At 39.0% G+C, this 20,203-nt stretch overlaps 2 protein-coding genes across 2 annotated transcripts in view; both read right to left on the reverse strand.

Annotated features, from left to right (window-relative positions):
- Positions 1-1,181: 1,181 nt before the first annotated feature.
- On the reverse strand, positions 1,182-7,219 carry ptgdsa (prostaglandin D2 synthase a). Its single transcript, XM_041811518.1, has 7 exons — positions 6,940-7,219; positions 3,456-3,595; positions 3,291-3,367; positions 1,920-2,030; positions 1,719-1,820; positions 1,580-1,611; positions 1,182-1,463 (listed from the first exon to the last, which is right to left on the reverse strand). Exons 1-6 carry the CDS (start codon positions 7,030-7,032, stop codon positions 1,583-1,585), a joined length of 552 nt encoding a protein of 183 aa, XP_041667452.1. The 5' UTR covers positions 7,033-7,219; the 3' UTR covers positions 1,182-1,463; positions 1,580-1,582.
- Positions 7,220-10,872: 3,653 nt separating this feature from the next.
- The window catches only part of slc27a4 (solute carrier family 27 member 4), a 35,187-nt gene continuing 25,856 nt past the window's right edge, over positions 10,873-20,203 (reverse strand). Inside the window, exons 12-14 of the mRNA XM_041811352.1 lie at positions 19,959-20,123; positions 18,207-18,353; positions 10,873-16,529 (exon numbers count right to left, since the gene is read on the reverse strand). Coding sequence (XP_041667286.1) covers positions 16,372-16,529; positions 18,207-18,353; positions 19,959-20,123 — 470 coding nt within the window. The 3' untranslated portion in view covers positions 10,873-16,371. The remainder of the gene's footprint in view (positions 16,530-18,206; positions 18,354-19,958; positions 20,124-20,203) is intronic.

Below are 20,203 nucleotides of genomic sequence, written 5' to 3' on the forward strand. Positions count from 1 at the left end.
AAACTTTGCAGTGAAGCCTTCCAAGAAGTGTGGAGGCTGCTATAGTAGAAACAGGCAAGCAACTCCATACTAAAGTACATTTATTTGACTGCAATGTGATTACAGTCCCTGTTGGTGTAATAGTCAGCTGGCCAAATACTTGTGTCCATATAGTGTATTTTCTTACCTTTGTTCTCGTTGTTATAATGTTTGGCCGAAATTCATTGTTTGTTCTACATTTACCTTGAAATTGTCACACATAAAGTGGTGTGAAAAAGTATTTGCCCCCTTTCTGATTCCTGAGTTTTTTGCTGATTTATCACACTTAAATGTTTTGGATCATCAAACCATTTTTTATATTTCACAAAGACGCCCCAAGTAAATGGAAAATGCAGTGTTTGAATGATTATCTAATTTTTTAAGGGGGGGGGGGGGGATCCAAAACTTTTTCACACCACTGTAATTAGCGGTGCTTTGCTAGAAGTGCTTTATTTAGTGGTTTTTATTTAGCCTTTATTTAGATTTTGTGAATGACTAAGCTAAAGTTCAGTTTAAAACAGCCTCTCAGTATGGCAGCTGCCACAGTTTGGACTCAGAAACTCTCTTTAGTGACCAAATGGCTGAAGTCACACTGGCTTCATCTTATTTTTTCTACAGTCTGTGGACCAGACTAGTGTAGCAAGTTAGCAGTTGTTTCAAGTTTGCTTCCACACATTTTGAGAGACATGTGACGTTATTTCTTCAGTGCGTTAAATAAATACTGTTTCCTGAGTTTGAATGCCTCCATTAATAAGGTTAGCCTGCTAATGGCATTTGCCATTATCTGTTAAAGCACTGAGACGGCCCTCCCCAAGGTGACCAATGATTTATTTTTAGCAGCAGATGGGGGGAGGGAGCCATTTTATTTCTTTTAGATTTCAGTGCGGCATTTGATACCGTTGATCATACTATTTTAACCCACTGAAAAGACTTTGCATGGGTGTAGGTTTGCTTTACTGGAGGTAGCCCAGAGAAGGGGCTCTCTGATTGGTGGATCTGCAACCAATCAAAGTTTTAACACAGGGTCAATTACATCCACACTGGAGAATGATGCATCAACCATCATGGTCAATAATTGATGCATATGAGTGTTAAAAAAAAATAAGATGATTATTCTGTGATGATGCATTACTTAGACACGTGCGGGACAAAATCAGCAAAAAGGAGCTAAAAGAAGCTTTAATGAAGGTTAAATACAGGTGACCACAGTGAAAAGTCTTTAGCTTGGTGGTTAGAAAAAGGAATGTGTACATGATGTAGAGCACCACAGAAAAAGGATTGTACATTGATTTCAGTTTGCTATTTGTGATGTTTGAAACCAAAGTGATGACATTTTCTGCTAGAGTTTCCTTGCAGTGTGTCAGTGCACGTCAGGAAAAAGTGGACAGGAAAAAACTGCAGCACCAGAGACCACTGACACCCTCATCTCAGGTACACCATGGGACCTATGGTGTGTAAAAAAAGACAAATTTACACAAAAATATAGGAAGTAACAATATTTTATTAACAAATCCTAAAGTAAGTCTTATTATTTCAATATGGAGACAAAAGAAAGACTCACTTTTCATCCAGATCCTGAAGGTGGACAGTTTTCTGTTGGACAAAAGAAAGACTTGAGTGTTAATGTAGTCCATTATCTGCATACATATAAGTCACATACGTGTGGTAGTGTGTATAAATGTGTGTGTTCCTGCTTCTACCTGCAGGGGGGGGAGTCAGAATGGATTCAGCCGGGAAACCCAGGGACTTGGCAAAGGTTTTAAACTTCTGTATGATGTTATTTCTGACAGTCAGAGAGCGACCTGCACACAGAGAGACAGAACAGTGAGAGAAAACAGTGACTCTGCAGCTCATATGGTAAGATGTATCATAAAGAAATTATATATAAAGGTGTTTCTCACCATAAAGTGCCACCTGTGTGTACTCTCTGTGAAAGACTTTGTGTTTGAGAACCAGAGCATAGTCAGTGTAGTTTGTATCCACCACTGTGATGTCTTTCACCATGTTGTGGCCTAAAACATAACATACTGGTGAGAAAAAAGACCTCTGGGAATAACATATCCACCTAAAAAACAAAGAATAGATGAATACAAATCCATATCACACTATTATTATCAAAGTGAGAAAGTTATAAAAGTATTTAATCCTCTAATTTCACTAGTAGTACGAGTAAGGCTTAATATGTTCACTATCTGTAAGTACTAGTAGACTGACTGCAAATTAAGTAGGCATTATAGACAAATCCTGGAGAGGGTTCTGGCAGCAGAGCTTACATCTCTGACTACCACTCTCATGGAGCACTAATTTGAGATGCAGTGTATCTCTCAGAACAAAAACACACACTATACTTTTGAAATAAAATCAGATTAAAATCCAGTCAGGGTTATGGTAAGGGCTAAAGTAAGGGTTAGGATTCAAAAGTTTAAAGATAAAAACCTGATTACAAAACGTTAAATAAAAACAGTCTCATAGGAAAAAAGCTCATCCTCCATGAAAACATTCTAATACAGCATGCGTAACTTATGTAGCTCCTGTAGCTGCGTAAACAATGTAGATAACAGAGCTACAAACCTAACATAGCTATGTGGCTAACATGATTAAAGCTAAGCTCACAAAGCTACATTATCTACATAGCTACGTTAGCTTTAGCTATGTTTGCTTAAGTTCACATTGCTAAAGCTAACTTAGCTACATCGACTCATGTAATAACCTTCATCACATAGCTAGCATAGCTACGTGATACTAAAAAGGGTTGTAAAATAATTGATCAACCCGTTTCAATAGTAGTTATACAATCTATCCGTTTCATTTATGAAATGCTGCTTTGTCTGTAATGTTTGAAATGTGGTTATATCATGAATGTAAGTGCCTGACTTTGTTTATGAATGAGGTTTAATTAAAAATAATAATCTAAAACTGGAAATACATTGTAACAGCAAATGATTACCTCCGCCAAGGAGGTTATGTTCTTCACTATTGGGAGGGAGGGCTTATGGCGGAGATCTGCGCTCTCTGAGTGCTTTTCTAGTTTAATAGTTTTATACATAGGCAGATTCTTTTTTCACATGTTGTGGATCAGTAAATACACCAGAAACCCAAATATACGAGCCTAAAATACTAAAAAAATTGTGTTTTTATGACACATCCCCTTAACATAAGAATTCAAAGTTGTCTACATTTTACCCTGCCATAGAAAAACTAAGGCCATACAGTAAAGTAATCTTCTCTCTTTTAGTGCAGTTTTGAGTAAGGTTAGCTTTTAGCAGACTCACGTGTGCTGAAGTAGGTGAACTGTCCAGGTGTGTTGGTCTTCTCATACTGGTACACCCTACTCACACACCCATAAGGTCTGCAGCACAAACACAACACAAAATCATGTCTATTTCCTTCAAACCATCTGTAACTTCTATAGTTTTCTAAAATTCAAATGTACTCACGTAGCGTCCCACATTGTCAGGTTGACGTTGCCGTTTGTCAGAGGTGTGATCGTGCCCATGGAGGCCTTCAGTTTATCTCTGAAGGGGGCAAATCTGGGAGAGTCATAGGCCAGACCCACCCGGTACCAATTACCTGCAAACTGAACATATAAACAGTACTTGTACTTTTTCCACTGGAGTGTTGATATGTCAGGATTAAACATCTCAGAGCTGATTTAACTACCAACTAATTTAACTATTTGACGGTGTTGATCCACCAGTGTTAATTCAACTCTGTAAATAGTCAATCTAAGATCTGCCCACTGTGATTTCAATTTTGGGGTACATTTAGGCAGAGTTTCCCCATCATGCCCTTGGGCAGTGTGTTAAGATGTGTTTTATTTTGGTTTAGTTCTGTTTGGATGTTGTACAGTGACCCCTGCTGGGGTTCCTTTGGTCATGTTTCTGGTGGATTGTTGTTGTTTATGATGTGGGGCACATTTGCACCATGAGTGAATTTATCCTCTGAGTTAGAGTTCCCATTTGTGCTTTTAGGTGCTCCTAAAAGATGCATAGTGCATATTCTTCACCAGTATGAATTACCTTGCTATGAGGTTGACTCTCTGCTTTGTTTGTGTCAGAGAAGACCCACCCTGCTATAGATTTTCAAGATTTGCTGCAGCTCTGTCATGATATAGATATTGAACACTTTCAAAAGTCTAGTTTAACTAACCTGACACGCCAGATGGATTTGTTTCACACATCCATCTGGAAAACCTTTGATATGCAGCGTTTGGGAAAGGGCAGAGCCTTTGAAAAAAAACTTGAAGGGTGATTGGATGAACGTTCTGTCCGTCACATCTTTACGGGCCAATCAGAGCAACAAAATATGTGACGCTGTCGCAGCTACTGAGGTGCGCATGTGCAGCTACCGAGGAATAAACTCCATATAGAACTGCATAACATGACCCATGGCGATTATAGACATGTCACTTCACGACTTTTGTCATTTTTGAAAAGAAAACAACTCACTGCTGTTCTTTGTTCTTTTAACAAAGAAATGTTGTCAAGTTCTGATAAAACTGGCGCTTTAGCAACATCCACGCTAATCTCTTCCTCCACAATTGCACCGGCCTCTTGTTGCTGCCTGCTTACGTCACAACTCCGCCGCACCTGAGAGTACTGCCCCTCGGCGCTGATTGGTCCTGTCACCTTCTAACCGAGCTCAAACCGCTCAGACAAGAGCTTTGCAAGATGGATTCGCCAGTGAGAAACACAGAAACAGGTGTATCCATCTGCTTTGCAAGGTTATAGTTTAACTACGTGTATGGTTAAAGTTAACTCTTTATGAGTTATATTAACACTGTTAATTTTGCTGTACTTTATTATAGAAGTGTGACTTTACCTGAACAACCTGGTTGGAGATCTATTCTCTTGTTGTTCTTGCCAATAATGAAAGATCATATTTTACTGTAAAACTCCTCAGTAACTTCTCATTACTTAAAGTAAATTTTAACTAAATACTTTTTACTTTTACTTGGGTAGATTTATAGACCAGTACTTTTACTTTTACTTTTACTTAAGTAAATTTTAACCAGAGTAACTACTTTTACTTGAGTACATTAGTCTTGTACTTTTTCCACCTCTGGTCTCTGATTGTCTTGTTTGCTTTAATCAGTCATATGGATCTATATTTAAAGGATATTTCAATATTTTTGAAGTTGGGTTGTATCTGGTACTTGGCAATAGCAACGGCATTGACATACAGAGATTTCAGTGCGCACCGCCCTTTAAGGACAACATGCTGGGGGCATTAGCAAGAAAGCTAGACTATACAGTACTACCTTTTTAAATTAAAGTTTTATATAAAAATTGGCCAGAACAGTGTTGGCTCAAGTGTAAGCTATCTAAAAAAATTGTGACTGTTTTGGAATGCAGCTTTTGGCTACGTGTTCCTCTGCCCCAGCGTATTTTCACCTCAAAACTAGTTACCTCGGCTCAATTTTTCTACTACTAACAGCTGACAAGTTTTCATAAGCGAAACACATTGTACTGACTGATTTTCCAATTTGTCTTTGGAATTTGAAGAAGATCCGTTAAACACCAGCACTGAGCAAGGCAGGGAACTCTGGATGAAGAGATAGGCAGGCTGCAGGCCTGATCAGTAATGTCCCTTAGAGTTGTAAAATTCAATTGTCTGGAGTCTCTCTCATCTGTTTACAGTAGAATTATAAAGTCTAATTGCTGATGGTATGAAAGATTTTCTAAATCTTTCCGTCCTGCAGCGAAGGGATAGGAGCCGTCCACCACCGTTGTTTCTTTGGTCATTTAGAGAGATATGAAGTGGACGATCCATTTCCTCAGAATGGCCTCCACGTGGCCATTGCCAACACGTGGCAATTGTGGAAAGTTGCATCAGAAAATAGGCCAAACCTGAAGGCTTGAGCCAGCATTATATTCTGCCCCATTTTTACCAAGAACTTGCTAAGTTATGCTGATAAACTGTTCCCTTGTGTAGTGCTGTATAGCCTGGTTTTCTTGCTGGTGCTCCCAGTGCTCTCTCCTTAAATGGGCACTACACACTGAAATCTCTGAAGGCTAGTGCCATTACTATTGCTAAATACCTTCTACAACCCAACTCCAAACTGAAATATTCCTTTAACATCATGTAACATATGCAGCTTAACAGCATATATTTTTGTGAGTACATGTATTTTTAGAGTCTATATTTTTACAGCGCATGGCCTCAACTGGAAAAACAAGCTGGTTGTTGCTGGTTTGGTCTATCATGCAAACACTTCTTCTAAGTACAGAAATTCCTCATGCGTGCATAAAGATCATAAAAACAGACTCGACTGAAGAAGAGTGACTTTTGAAATCCACTAAAGCATCCCTTATTTTTTTAAAAACATTGGCTTTTTGTCTGTATGATTTTTAGATTTAAAAAAAGGTTATGGCACAAGTTTTTTGTTGCTAGAAGTTGCTTACGCATTTTATTGGATTCATGCCAGATTATCAAGTATCTGGCCCTTTTAAAATATGGATTTGTAACATTAATGAATCTTAAATGCTTTTAGGATCAATCAAGTCAGCTCTTATGTAAGCAAATGAAATAATCCTCATATTTAGGAACTTTTCATGGTGTAATTACCATGGGAAATGTCAGAATGATCTCTTGTAACCTCTCCTGTGTGAGGAGACCAGGACATCAAGGAATCAAACATTTATCAATCATAAGGTGATGGGGCAAGACTTTAAATCCATTCGTTTCTGTTTCGAGGTACGTACTTAGAAGCTATATGCTATGTTGACTACAAACACAGACATATGGCCATGAATTAAGTCAAACGTATGGTGACAAACTTCCACATGGACATACACAGAACCCAGAGCTGCCTCAAAAACAATTACTTTAAAAACAATAATGACTAACATTTAAAAGTCACACTTATTAAAGTCAAAGAATGTTAAAGACAATATAAAAACACTGAAATGTCTTTGTTACCCTCTGCAGGTTGAAATCTCTTTGGGGCCTCACGTCAGCGTGCGCCATCATCCCGCACATCACCATGACAACAGCAACCACAGTGGTCCTCATGTCTGCGTGGAGAAAAAGGGAAGCACTGGATGGATCTGAAAGGTGAAAAGAAAGGGTATCCGACCTAAGCCTGAAGTGAACTGAAGGCAGCTCTCACACAGGTACAGAGTGGCAAAGCCTGTGGCAATGTTTGCTTTTCTGCTGATCCGCCCACCTGCCCGTCAGCCAATCATTTCCAGGAGAGCAGGGAACAGTGGGTAAGTGTTGAAGATGTGTGGCTCCAAAACAAGCCTGACTCAGACTTTAACTTCCCGTAAATGCAGGAGTAGTTGGTACTGTGGTCGCCTGGTATCAGCTGAAGCTCATGAGCAGAACACAAGTATGATATGACTTTGTCATGCACAGTCATGGGTTGACTTTGTCATGCAATGAAGGAAAAAATAAGTATATTTTACACTGCAGTACTGATTTACCCTGGTATTGGTTTAATAAATCAATCATGGTCAATATATTTGGCCTTTTTGACAAAAAAGAAAACTCTAAATGTCAGAGAAAACAGATTTCTACAAAGTAATGTCAATTAAACAAAAATATGTTTGGTAAATTAAGTGACTGCATAAATATTCACCCTTTTAAAAGTGACTGACCAAATTTAACAGAAGTCCAGCCAGTTGGTAATAGTAGTTGAAATGGGAATTACCTGAGTGCAGTGAATGTGTCTCAAGAGACTGTTGTGTAAAGACACCTGTGTCTGGAAGGTCCAATCATTAGTTCATCAGTATTCCTGGATACAATTACACCATGAAGACAAAAGAACACTCCAAGAAACTCAGAGAAAAGTATAATGAAAAGTATAAGTCAGAGAATGGAAACAAAGAAAATTTCCAAGGCACTGAACATCCACAGAGTTCAGTTAACTTCATCAAGAAATGGAAAGACTATGTCATGCTTAAACCTGTCTAGATCACAAACAAGAAGTGACCGAACAAGAAGGAGACTCGTGAGAGAGGCCATCAAGACACCTGTAACTACTCTGAAGGAGCTACAAGCTTCACCAGCTGAGAGGGGAGAGACTCTGCATACAACAACAGTTACCCAGGTTCTTCACCAGTCAAAGCTTTATGGGAGCGTGGCAAAGAGAAAGAGAAAGTTCTTTGTTCTGAAGAGACCACAACGGTGCTTTTAGGGCATCAGACAAGATGCCATGTTTGGCGGACACCAAACACTTCACATCACCACAAACACACCATCCCCACTGTAAAACACAGTGGTGGCAGCATCATGCTGTGGGGATGGCCCTGGAAGGCTTGTAAAGGTAGAAAGTAAAATGAATGTGGAAATCTGAGAAGGAGACTTGATGGAAGACGCACATATTGTTGATGTAATTGATGGGAGCTATCTGATGAGATAGACTAAAGAGATTTTGTGATACTTTTTTGTTAATAAAATGATATTGTATATAATCATTGTATTTTGTATAGTTTCCTAATTTTTCAGTTGTATATTTCTCAAAAGTTACTGAGTAGCTGATTGATTAAATGCGTGTTATGTTTTCATAACACGCTGATAAGTCCTCATAGGGGAGCCATGAGTGTGTTTGGGGTCATATGTCAATGGTGAGTGTTCATAAAGAACACGTCTCTCTACTGCAGAAAATATACTTAAAGACTGATGAAGTGCTACTGCTTTATTTCTTCAGCATATTGTTTACCTACAAGAAACCTCAGCATGGTATTTTTCCACACCTGCTGGGAAAAATAACGTCTGAATTCTTGGCTTCAATTAAAGTTTGAGAGGCAAGTTTGAACAACTATCGACCGAGTCAGTAAACATAATTATTACTCAAGTCTTAACAAGAAGATCAAGTCATCCCTCTTATGAAAGAGACATCTCTATCAAAGACTGATTTTTAAACTGGCAGTATTTTCTGTCCAGTTAAAGCCTTAGAAGTACATGTGAAGTTATCAAAATAAATGTGCAAACATGCTAATCTACAGGGCCGGCTCTTTAAAGGATGATTTCACATTAGAACCAAGTGCACTTTGTCCCTAAAGTCCATTTGATTTGATCAGTGTGAACACAGGTGTACCCTGCTCACAGCACCTTGGACTTGGGCACAGTACAAAGAGGGATGTGAGCATAACCTTGCTCCAGTACAGGGTAGAGCTGTGAACATCTCCTGTCTCCACACTTGAGCATAGTACAAAACATTTGTGTCTAATGTGAAAATGCCCTAACAAATGCTGCTGGACATACCATTTATAACTACTCAACATACAGTTTTCATTTTGAGTTACACTACATTAAAGACTCGACCTGGGTGATTTCAAATATCCTATCCTGGTATTTTCTTGCCCTTTACAGTAACAGTATTGCAAAATTAAAAAGAGATCATGCACTTTAATGCATTCAGGTATTACAACCCCTTTTTGACCCTACATCATGTCTCTGTACTCAGTTCTTTCTAATTGCATCCATAGTTCTAAGTGTGTGCTAAGTTGCTGCAGACTAAAGCATATTTCCTAATGTGGATGTTCAAAATAAAAGCACTTGAGAAAAACAGCTACAGACTTTAATTGTGAAGCACCAGATGCTAATCGTTAATTTAACTTATCTTTAGCAATGGTACCAGTAAGTAGCTAATGCGGCACACAGCGTGTGTTACAGCCATACACAGGCTGACAGAAATGCTTTGCAAAGCTAGCAAACTGGCTGTATGCTATTGTTATTACAGACTTTATGCTTTGAGGGATATTTCAGTATTTTTGAAGTTGAGCCATATGAGGTATGTAGCAGTAGTAGTGGCATTAGCCTCTAGTGGTTTCAGAGAGCAATGCTGCTTTAAGGACTCGTTGGTTGTACTATCCAGGAAGCTAGGCTATACATCATAACAGATGGGTACAGTTTCTTCCTGGAATTTAGCGAGTTTTATTAAAAAAAGGGCCACAAAACATGTTGGCTGATTTTTTCAGGTTAAAAAAATAAACATTTTCAAAGATTTTAATCGTGCATACGTCTGAGCCAACATTGCTTTGTGGCCCATTTTAACCAACAACTAGCTAAATTCCATGGGGAGAAACTGTACCCATCTGTTACGCTGTATAGCCTAGATTCCTGGCCGGTACAACCAGCAAGTCCTTTTTAAAGGAGCAATGCTCTCTGAAATCACTGGAGGCAAATGCCACTTCTACTACATACCTCATATAGCCCAACTTCAAAAATACTAAAATATCTGTTTGATTACAATGGCACGAGTGGGTGACGTTCAGTTAGTTACCCATCTGCTTGTATTGCTAGAGCAAAACATGCTGATGACCTGGACTTACACTTACATGTTATCCCCAGGGGGACCAACAGGGACAAAACCCTGAAGTTGCTTGCAGGAGTTTTGAAAGATGTAACAAAGCTACACTGTGCATGTCTTTCTTTCCCCTTGATGTTGAAGTGAATTATTAACATGCATCTGAAAAATAAGGGTCATGTCGAAACATGTTCAGAATTTCATGCAATTTTTACAGCACCACGGCCTAAAATGGCCAATCATACTTTTCTATAATGATAAGTCTTGATTGTCATTGGTTTAAATTGGTATAAATGTAGATTTTACCGCAAAGAAAAGACACTATACCTAGAAATTAAACAAAAAACATCACAGATTGACCCAAACTGAACTGACCCAATTTTGCAGTCATTTATAAAACGGTGTTTATAGGGGTTAATGTCCGGGCTGCTGGTTTAAAGTTTAGCAGTATTGCTAACCTCTTTAAAGGTTTTAGTGCTACGTATCTGGGTTATCTGACTGAACTGTTATTTAGGCTATTCGGTCCAACTAATCACAAGAAAAGCATCAGAGCCCAAATGAACAATTTAAATAGTTTTATTAATAATGATTTTTTCCATTTGCAGCACTGCTTTTATCTCATTCTTTTGAAATGCATGATGTATACAGCTAGCCTTCAGTGGACAAGAGGACATCAGTGTGGGCACACCTCACAGACCTCCACTACTCACTCTGCATGAGCCGAGAGCTGCCGCCTGTGCAATCAGACCATTAAATTAAATAAAAACAAGAATACAAAAAAAACAACAAAAAAAAAAAACAACCTCCCACTCACATAGGCAGACGTGTACAGACTTGTTTTTTCTCTAGCACTGCTGGATGTTCCTGAGGAGCACGGCAGGGAAAACAGAAAAACAGAGTGCAAAAAAAAACAAAAACAAAAAGAAAAAACAGAAGCAGAAATGTTAATCAGAGTCCGGAGGGACAGTCAGACCAGAGACATGTGAAAAAGCATTATAATGTGCAGTGTAACCTGCCTGCAGCCATACCATGATGTCTAAATGATCATCAGCTTAAATAGACTTTCAACATGACATTTTTGCTGTTTTTTTTGCAAAAACTGAAATATTTCATAAAATTTTCTTGTTCACTAATAACTTCCTATGTACAGTTGTTTAAATCTTACACATGAGGTCCAAAAACTGCAGGATAAAAAGATGACATGCACTTTTGTCTGTTTCCCTTGTTGCTGAGGACACAGCGCCCCCATCTGGTCAAACCAAATGTTAACACTGTCCCAAAGAAACACACAAGCTTGCATGGCAGCTCTGTCAAATAGTGCGACATCTACCTTTGGAAACATGAAAACCTGCACCTGGTCAAAACAAATGACTCATTTAACCCGGAAAAGGCTGTTTCCTAATGCACGGAGCTCCAAAGAGGACATGGGAAAAGAAATACAAATATTTAAGTTTAAGGTGTGCACAGAAAACTCACCTGACCACTGGATACCTTAAGAATAATGCTCACATTTACTCATTACAGAAAAATGTTTTTCACATTCTCTAGAAAGCTTTGTGCATGCACCATACAGCTTCCAGCAATTTGTAACTTCTGGTCGCTCCTCTGAGGGCCAGAGATGTCTTAAAAGCTTTCAACTGCCATGAGAAAACTTTGGTTATTTTCACAAAAATGTCCATTGATAACTCTGTCTTGTTAAAAAGTCCTGAATTCAGACCACATTGTTCTGATAAAGGCTCAAGGCTCTTTGAAAATGACTATAAAAGCTGTAGTACACATGCAAGGTCAGTATTGGATATGTTACTTTGTAATGAAACACATGCATGCTCAGTCTTCTTTCCACTAAGCTGTCAGATGAAAACAAAAGTGGCGTGCATACGAACATTTGTGTGCATGCTACTCCAAGTGACTCTAAACTACAAAATGAGTAAATTTCAAAAAAACAAAACTTCTTTAAAAAGCGGGTGAAACTGCCTTATGAGCACATGAAACTTTATGCTGAGCATGTTAAACTTTCTCATGGATTCAAGATACATTTGTGGGCATGATTAAGCTTGGGTATCCTTTGTCTTTTTTGTGATAGCGGAGCTAAATTGCCACGTTTTACACTAACAGTGAACTCATCGATATTCTTAATAGAAAAAGTGTTTCAGAAGTCGGCAGCTGAATTAAGTTGTTTAAGTAGTGCGCATGATTCGGAAAATAGACGCCAATAGCACATGTAGTGAAGGAAAAAGGTGTAATTCCTTCAAATAATGTGTTTCGTCCCTTTCCTTTGGAATGACAGGAATCACATTGGGAGAGTGACGTACCGAAATGAAGCACCGAAATCTGTCTTGTAATTTGCTACGGTAAGGATCAGATGTATTGGAAGGGGATTTCAACACTCATCCCTAAGCACGGTAAGTTCTTGAGAGGACAAGCTCTAAGTAAGGTCTTAAAACATTTTCAGCAGACCTGAAAGTTTCTCATGAGCACAAGAAACTTTATCATCGCCTGAAACTATCTTGTCAGCATGTGAAACTATCTTGTTAACGTGTCAAATTTTTTCGTGAGCACAAGAAACTTTTCATACAGTAAGCATAAAACTTTTTTTTTAACATGTTAAGACTTTATCATACACAGCAAATTTTCTTGTGAGCAGGGGTTATTGACTGGTACACAACAGAGACTTCTCTGTAATTTTTTTTCTATCCATGTCCCTTCAGGAGCTCTGTACTAGTGCCTTTTCTTATTGGAAGGGAGAAGGAAAAAACAACCAAAAAAAAAACAAAAACAAAAACAAAAAAAAAAAACAGTGCCTTTTGATTGTCTTACACTCACGCATGTATCCCCCTTAAAAACCCAAATCACAAAGCTATGATTCCACACAAGAAACAAAAAAATAAAGCAAACATATTTAGCAGTGACACAATCAAAGAATAATTACGTTATTTCAAAAATAATAATTTAAACTCATTTAAAAAAGTGTACAATGGAAACATCTTATTCAGAGTGCTCTGCTGTGGGCTGTTCAGACAGGGCTCAAGCATCATAACAGCCAGACTGTTCCCTTACATACACAAACATTACTTTACAACATCACCATTATTATTGTCATTGGTCACTCATTTTGCTTTTTCAGACATTCATGAGAACATTTCACACTCATCATTAAAGAATAAATACAAGCGAGAGGAAAAAGTCTTTGAACTAAGACCACAGAGGAAGCAGCGATGAAGCTCTGTTTCTATCAAGAGGCGAATTTCTACTATGTGCAGTCGTCGGTTCACAGTACGAAGACATCGTTTTGAACCTACCGAGAAAAACTGCAGGAAACAAAGCAGCCAAAGCTAGGCAAAAGAAAAAAAACAGGTCATGAAGAGGAACAGGTCCTCCACGGTACAGCCAGTCTTCATATGACTTGTTACACATTTAATATCAGTAACAGTCAGACTGGCTGTGTTGAGGCGATTTCAAAAAAGAGAGTCAATAGAACAATGGCGGACTAGACATGACACATGTCAGGAAAAGATTTCAGAGAACAGTTTAGAACAGGAGATCTGTTGAAGATTTGTGTCACCAAACAAATCATACCATTGTTTGGTTGAATATAAGCACAGCAGAATGAGCCAAAGTGGCGAATTGGAGAATCGGATCGTACAGAGGTACTGTTACGAAGCAGTGTAGGACCACAGAAGGAGAACAGGTTACAGATGGATGATCAGAATGACTTGAGAGCTTGGCAGAATGAGAAAGGCTTTACATAAAAGGTGACCAGAAAATGGCAAATTACAGCTTTAGACAACCTAAGAGGCAAAAGATGGTTAAAGACAGGAATGTAATAATACTCTCAGCTAACTATACAATATGAATCACAATATTGGACACCCTACATGATTTTATCCCCTTTTTTTCAGTTTTCATTTTTGTAACATCCTTTAGGGTAACAACCCATGCATGGTGTTTGTAGGTGTGACCCATTAGATGTTTGAATCAAATCATGTGAGCTGTTATAGTTGTTCACTATTAGTGGAGCCAAAACTATATTTTCCATCAAGAAAGCTTTCAGTGCTTTCCTTTTAATAATAAATATCATGCATGAATGCTATGGTGAAAACTGACAGGTATTTTACTTCCAAACACTGTTGAGCTCCAAAAGCCTTTCTTCTTAGGCTACTGTTGCAAAACAACACAATAGCACTCTCTGCTGTTTAAATAAGAGCATCTCAATATACGTTTTCCAAATTGATTTAAATTGTCCATATTTGTATTAGTTTTGAATTGTATTGTGAGGTATCATTACACCCCTACTTACAGAGGAATCTGAGTTATAATAAGGACCAGAAGAGACTTGAAGGTAAAGAAAAAGAGAAGACAGACTGATTGAAAAGACATTATGACAGCCTTGCAAAATTTGGACTCTTGGCCATTCAGACATCAACACAGACTCTTCCAGGAAAAAACTTGCTTGTGGCTCTGCAGTCATGGATTTTAAGCAGATGATTTTCAGAATAAAACTAGATTTTTTTTAGTAAGCTTTTGCATGATGGGGACTTGAAGACATTAACTGGAATTACAGAAGGGAAAGTACAGGGAGCATAGGTCTGACAGGGGACCCAGTGAGACGCTATTTAGTCGGCCAGGGCCTGTGAATCTGGGAGGTGAACTCACAGTAAGGCACAGTGCTCTGCTTGTGGTTGGTAATGCTCATTCATACTGCTACAACCTCTGATGACAAAAACAGACAAAACATCAACAACAAAGCACATTTTCTCTTCTTCTACTGTTTCATTTCTTCACACACCTCTTCATAATAAAAGTCTCTTCTCCCGCCTTTGTATCTTTGGATCTTTCGGCTCACTTGCAACCCTTTTTAGCACCAAAAACAAACATGAAAACACCAGTTTTGACTATCAGGTGCCTCTCTGTCTTCAGTCAGGTCCTCTTCATGTATTTCGGAAGAAAATGCACATCCTATGATAGGTAACTTTTGGGACAAAACCTGCAGATTGCATGTCAGCTCAGTGTGTAAAACATCCTATTTACGGGAAAGAAAAATCCAATGTGTTTAGCCCAGGGTTGAACCAGTCAGATCACTTGACTTTGTGTTCCAGCAGCTGATATAAAATACAGTTTGTGGAGAATGCATAAAAGCAAAAACAACCTGATATAGAAAAAAAGGAGAAAGCTTTTACAACATAATAAATTACTAAGACTCTCTAATTTCTTAAATATGTAAACAAACACTACAACTTAAATATATTTGGTGTGATGCAGACATATTTAAATAAAAAAAGCTCTTGTTTTATATCAGCGCTTATGTGGTGTGGCTGATTATTGCACTGCCAATGCTGGAGCACTATTGCACATGAGTGAATCTTTCAGCTTCAACCACTGGTCTAATTTAAATCCCTCACATCCTTACGTTGTTCCCTTTTGAATGAAAAGAATAAAAATAAAGTTATCAGACTGAGACAGGAGTGTCACTGCTGGCTAACTGTGCAGGTGCAGTCAGGGGGTGGAGGCTGTAGTCATTCAAAAACAATCTTCATGATGAAGCAAAGGACCGAGAGAGGCTCTGTCTGTGCTGTCCATGCTCGTCTTCAGCACACTTTGAGTCTGTGATTTCTCTAAGTTTGCAGCCCAAACACCAGCTGTGTGCTCCAGCTACACATCTGGACCAGGACGGACAGGCATGGTTGTTAGAAGCCGGTGTGGGCAGGGGATTGTGTGGCTATGAGAGGTGCATTCAAGTTACCAAATAGACCTGGTTGTAGGGTGTATGTGACTCTCTGTTTGCTGAGGTAGCGAGAGGAAAGTTGCCGCGGAAAAGTCAGGAGGGACGGATGGAGTGGTGCAATGTGTCTGAGTGTCTGTGGCGTGCATAAGTCTGTTTTAAAGAGGTTTTAAAGAGCAAAAGGTGGGAATTAAATGTGTCCATGTGTTCATTTATGTTGATGTGTTGGCATTTGGAGTGTATGTATGGCTATTACTTGGATGCATTCATGTAGGCGGGGTTGAGGTCCTTCCTTCTGCTCTCCTGGTCAGACAATATTGTCGTCTTTTTCTGTTTCTGTAGAAGTGGGTTTGTTTACATGTAGTGTTCAGCCTGGTCATCACAATTTGTGTTTCCCTGACAGTATGGAGCGGTAAAGCTCCTCGTCCAGCTGCGTATAGCGCCCTCTGCTGGAATCCAGGAAGTACAGTCTGTCAGACACTGCGGTGGGATCAAAGCCGTCCCGACGCAGGTCCGTTTTCTGAAACTTGAAAGTCCCTGAGATAAAGATCGAGAGATAGAGAGATTATGCAGGTTTTTTATACAGTAATTTAATGTCTAAAGTGCAATAACTGCAACCCCAATTCAATAAAAGTTGGGACGCTGTGTAAAATGAGACAATACAGTGATTCGGAATCATTTTCTACCTATATTCAGTTCAATACAGCACAAAGACAAGATATTTGATGTTCAAACTGATCAACTTTAACGACATTTTTGTAAATATAAACACATTCTGAACTTGATACCTGCAACACGTTCCAAAAAAGTTGGGACAAAGCAAGAACAGATTGGGAAAGTTGGAGATTGCTCAAAAAACATTCAAAACATTCCACAGGTGAGTAGGTTAAGTAGGATAACAGGTGAGGGTACCATGATAAGGTATAAAAGAGCACCCCTGAAAGGCTCAGTCATTCACAATCAGTAACAATACGAGGTTCTGCAAAGCGTGAAAGACTGCAATTGCCCTTAATGTTCACTTGCATTAGAATTCAGAGACTTTACAATCTACAGTCAATATCATCAAAGGATTACAAGAATCAGGAGAAATCTCTGCATGAGGGGCAAGAATGAATGCCTGTGATCTCAGGTGGCAATGTGTCAAAAATCGGCATCATCCTGTGTTGGACATTACAATGCGGGAACAGGACAACTTCAAAAACCACTTTAACTTAGCGCTGTATAAGGTTGCTACATCAGCTTTAAAACTCTTTCATACAAAGCAACAACAATAAATCACCAAGATCCTGAAGTGTCGCAGATGAGCTCAACATCAGTGCCGAGCTCATCCAGATAGAATGACCTAAAGTGAGGAGTGCACATTTCAAATTGGAAATAACGGCCATCAAGTTCTCTTGGCTAAAAGGGAAAAGGTCCATCCAGATTCCTGTCAGTGCAAAATTCAACAGCCAGTACTTGTGATCCTGTGAAGCTGTATTAGTGCTCATGGCATGGGTAACTTACACATCTATGAAGGCACCATTAATACTGAGAGGTGCATACAGGTTTCAGAGCAACATATGCTTCCATCCAGGCAACGTCTTTTTAGGCATGTCCCTGCCTATTTCAACAGGATGATGCCAAGCGACATTCTGCACGAGTCACAACAGCATGGCTTTTACAGTGAAAGTGTGGGTACTAGACAGGCCCGTCTCCCACTGAAAATGTATGGAGCATTATGAAACACCAATACGAGAACAAAAATCCTGTAATGTTGAGCAACTAAGGATGTACATAAAGCAAGAATGGGAAGAATTCCACTTTAAATACTTGAACAATTAGTGCCTTCAGTCCCAAGACACTTTCAGAGTTTTGTTAGAAGAAAAGGTGATACAGCACACATGCTCCTGTTCCAACTTAAAAAAAACTTGTTGCAGGCATCAAATTTATAAAGTTGTGTATATTCTCAAAAATCTATTGAATTTCTATATTAAATGTCTTGTCTCTGTGCTCTATTTAAATATATATCTGTCACTGTGATTTGCAAATCTCTGTTTTTTGTATTCTTAATTCAGCAACATCCAACCTTTTTGGGGGATTGGGGTTTGTAAAATACCAACACAACCTAACCCTCAATGTTTTATTTAGATGTTATTCAGGACCATTTTAAAGAAATCAAAATATGTAAGCTATGGCTATGCTATTCCCCAAATGGCTTTGAAAAGAACATCTCACCTGTTTTATTGACCTCTGGCAGAAAGCGGAGGAATACAGGTCTGGCGTACGGAGGCAGAGCCTTTTCCATGTCTTTGACAAATTTGTCCAGGTCACTCGAGTGAGACGGATCGGCGATGGCGGCCATTCCAGCCTTTCCCTCTGCACCTATGTACACAAAAACAGGGATATCAGTGCTGTGGATTGCTGATTTTGAATATTTATGGATGTTCAAGATGATAGAATCACTCTTATGTCTTAACACAGTACCTCACTTAGACATTTGCTTCTAAGTATTTATGGTATTTCTACTTGTTACAATTTATTTCCTTTTGAAATCTAAATTGGTGTTCTTAATAACGGCTGTCAAGATTTAAGCAGCAACCTTCAGGGCTGAGAAATACAGTCAGTGAAAATGGCCCAAACTGCAGTTCCTCCAGTTGCCCCTAGGAGTTGGCTTCAAAAGTGGCTCAATCCCTACTAGAGATAGTAGGCGTGACTTAAAGTCATCTTTTAATATGTTTACAGCATGGCACAAATGCAGTTAGGGTCTTTGTAGCTAGAGGGTTCAATTTTGACATGGTTCACACATTTGAATCATATTGAGGCTATGAGTTATGCATATTGAAGGCCATAGAGCTGTGAGAGACAGGTGGATGCCTCTCACTGTTTGCTGTGACTCACCTAATTTTAATCCCTGAATTTAACCACTGGGATGTGTTTGTGTTGTTGGAGCCTCATGGGGTTACTTCATGCAAATGTAAGACAAATAATGTGGCTAACTGAGCAGTTTATAACACTTATAGACAAAGCAGTCAATGCACCCTTTTTAAGGGAAGTAAAGTTTAGTATTATGTCATTTACTCTGTATGTATACCAGTTGCAGAGGTGTTTCTTATATTTATTATTTATAGTGGCTTATGGGAATAAATATTGCCATTTTCTTTTAGTGCAATGCTGAGGTGACTGGTTCTTTTTATTGTCCAGTTTAAGTCATTCACCTTCTGCTAACACTCTCTTTGGATATGAGGGAAAAACTGCAGCAACATTCAACAACTCTTTCTGAATTTCTCCAGTCTAATTCATCTGTTCCCAGCGTAGGGAGCACCGTAGATCTCACGGGAGGTGCGAGTCTCTGTCTGCTCTGTGGCTGAGATAGTTAGATTTGCTCAAACTGGAATAATTAACGATAGTGGATGAGGTTCAGCTCAGTTGGTAGAGTGGGCGCCCATATATTGAGGGTATAATCATCAAGGCACTGGTTGCAGGATTGATTCCCTGTCTTGGTGCATGTTTGTTCCCCAACTCTCTCTCCCCATATTCTCTGTCTTTAAAAAAAATTGAAAAAATATAGTTCATACAAGGATGTTTTTGGTTAGAAAAAGTGTGACCAGAAGGCTTGGGAAAAAAAGGCATCGGTCCATCCTGTCTTGTATCAACCATTTGGGCTGGTAGTGGTAGTGTCATAGTAAAGGATATCTCCTTGCTACATCTAGCTGAACTCCACAGAACTCAAATCAACTCAAACTGATTTCTTAAACATGTTGAGTTGACTGTAATCAGCTGATGAAAACACTCTAAATCAAACACTGCATTACCCACAAATCAGCTGCAGGTTTGGCTGTCAATACTGCTGATAAAGGCAAAGTGTCAGGAATTAGTCTTAAAAAAGGGTCAGTCCACAACAAAATAGGTGATGTCTTGGTAGGTATGTCCATGTTTGTATGGCCTAAGAAAAGAGCAGATACTGCATTCCAGCATGAAAGATTTTACCTGGTACTTCCACTCCATACACCACCACATCTTTCATGTCCAGCAGCCTGCTGAGAGTCCCCTCCACCTCAGTCGTTGAGACGTTCTCTCCTTTCCAGCGGAAAGTGTCTCCTGTGCGGTCCTTGAAGTACATGGAGCCGTACTCATCCATGATCAATACGTCGCCTAGTGATAGGGAGGGATTTATGTTTACTTGAACTTCAGCTGATTCAGTCTCTAACTCCATGTGTATGTAAGCGACTCTT

Source organism: Cheilinus undulatus, linkage group 17, assembly GCF_018320785.1.
Source record: "Cheilinus undulatus linkage group 17, ASM1832078v1, whole genome shotgun sequence".
Taxonomy (NCBI): domain Eukaryota; kingdom Metazoa; phylum Chordata; class Actinopteri; order Labriformes; family Labridae; genus Cheilinus; species Cheilinus undulatus.

Coding starts and splice junctions, on each gene's coding strand:
- ptgdsa (XM_041811518.1), bottom strand. CDS start 7,032: ATGAGGACCACTGTGGTTGCTGTTGTCATGGTGATGTGCGGGATGATG. Junction 3,368..3,455: donor CTGACAATGTGGGACGCTAC/GTGAGTACATTT, acceptor TTTGTGCTGCAG/ACCTTATGGGTGTGTGAGTA. Junction 1,821..1,919: donor CACACAGGTGGCACTTTATG/GTGAGAAACACC, acceptor CTCTGTGTGCAG/GTCGCTCTCTGACTGTCAGA.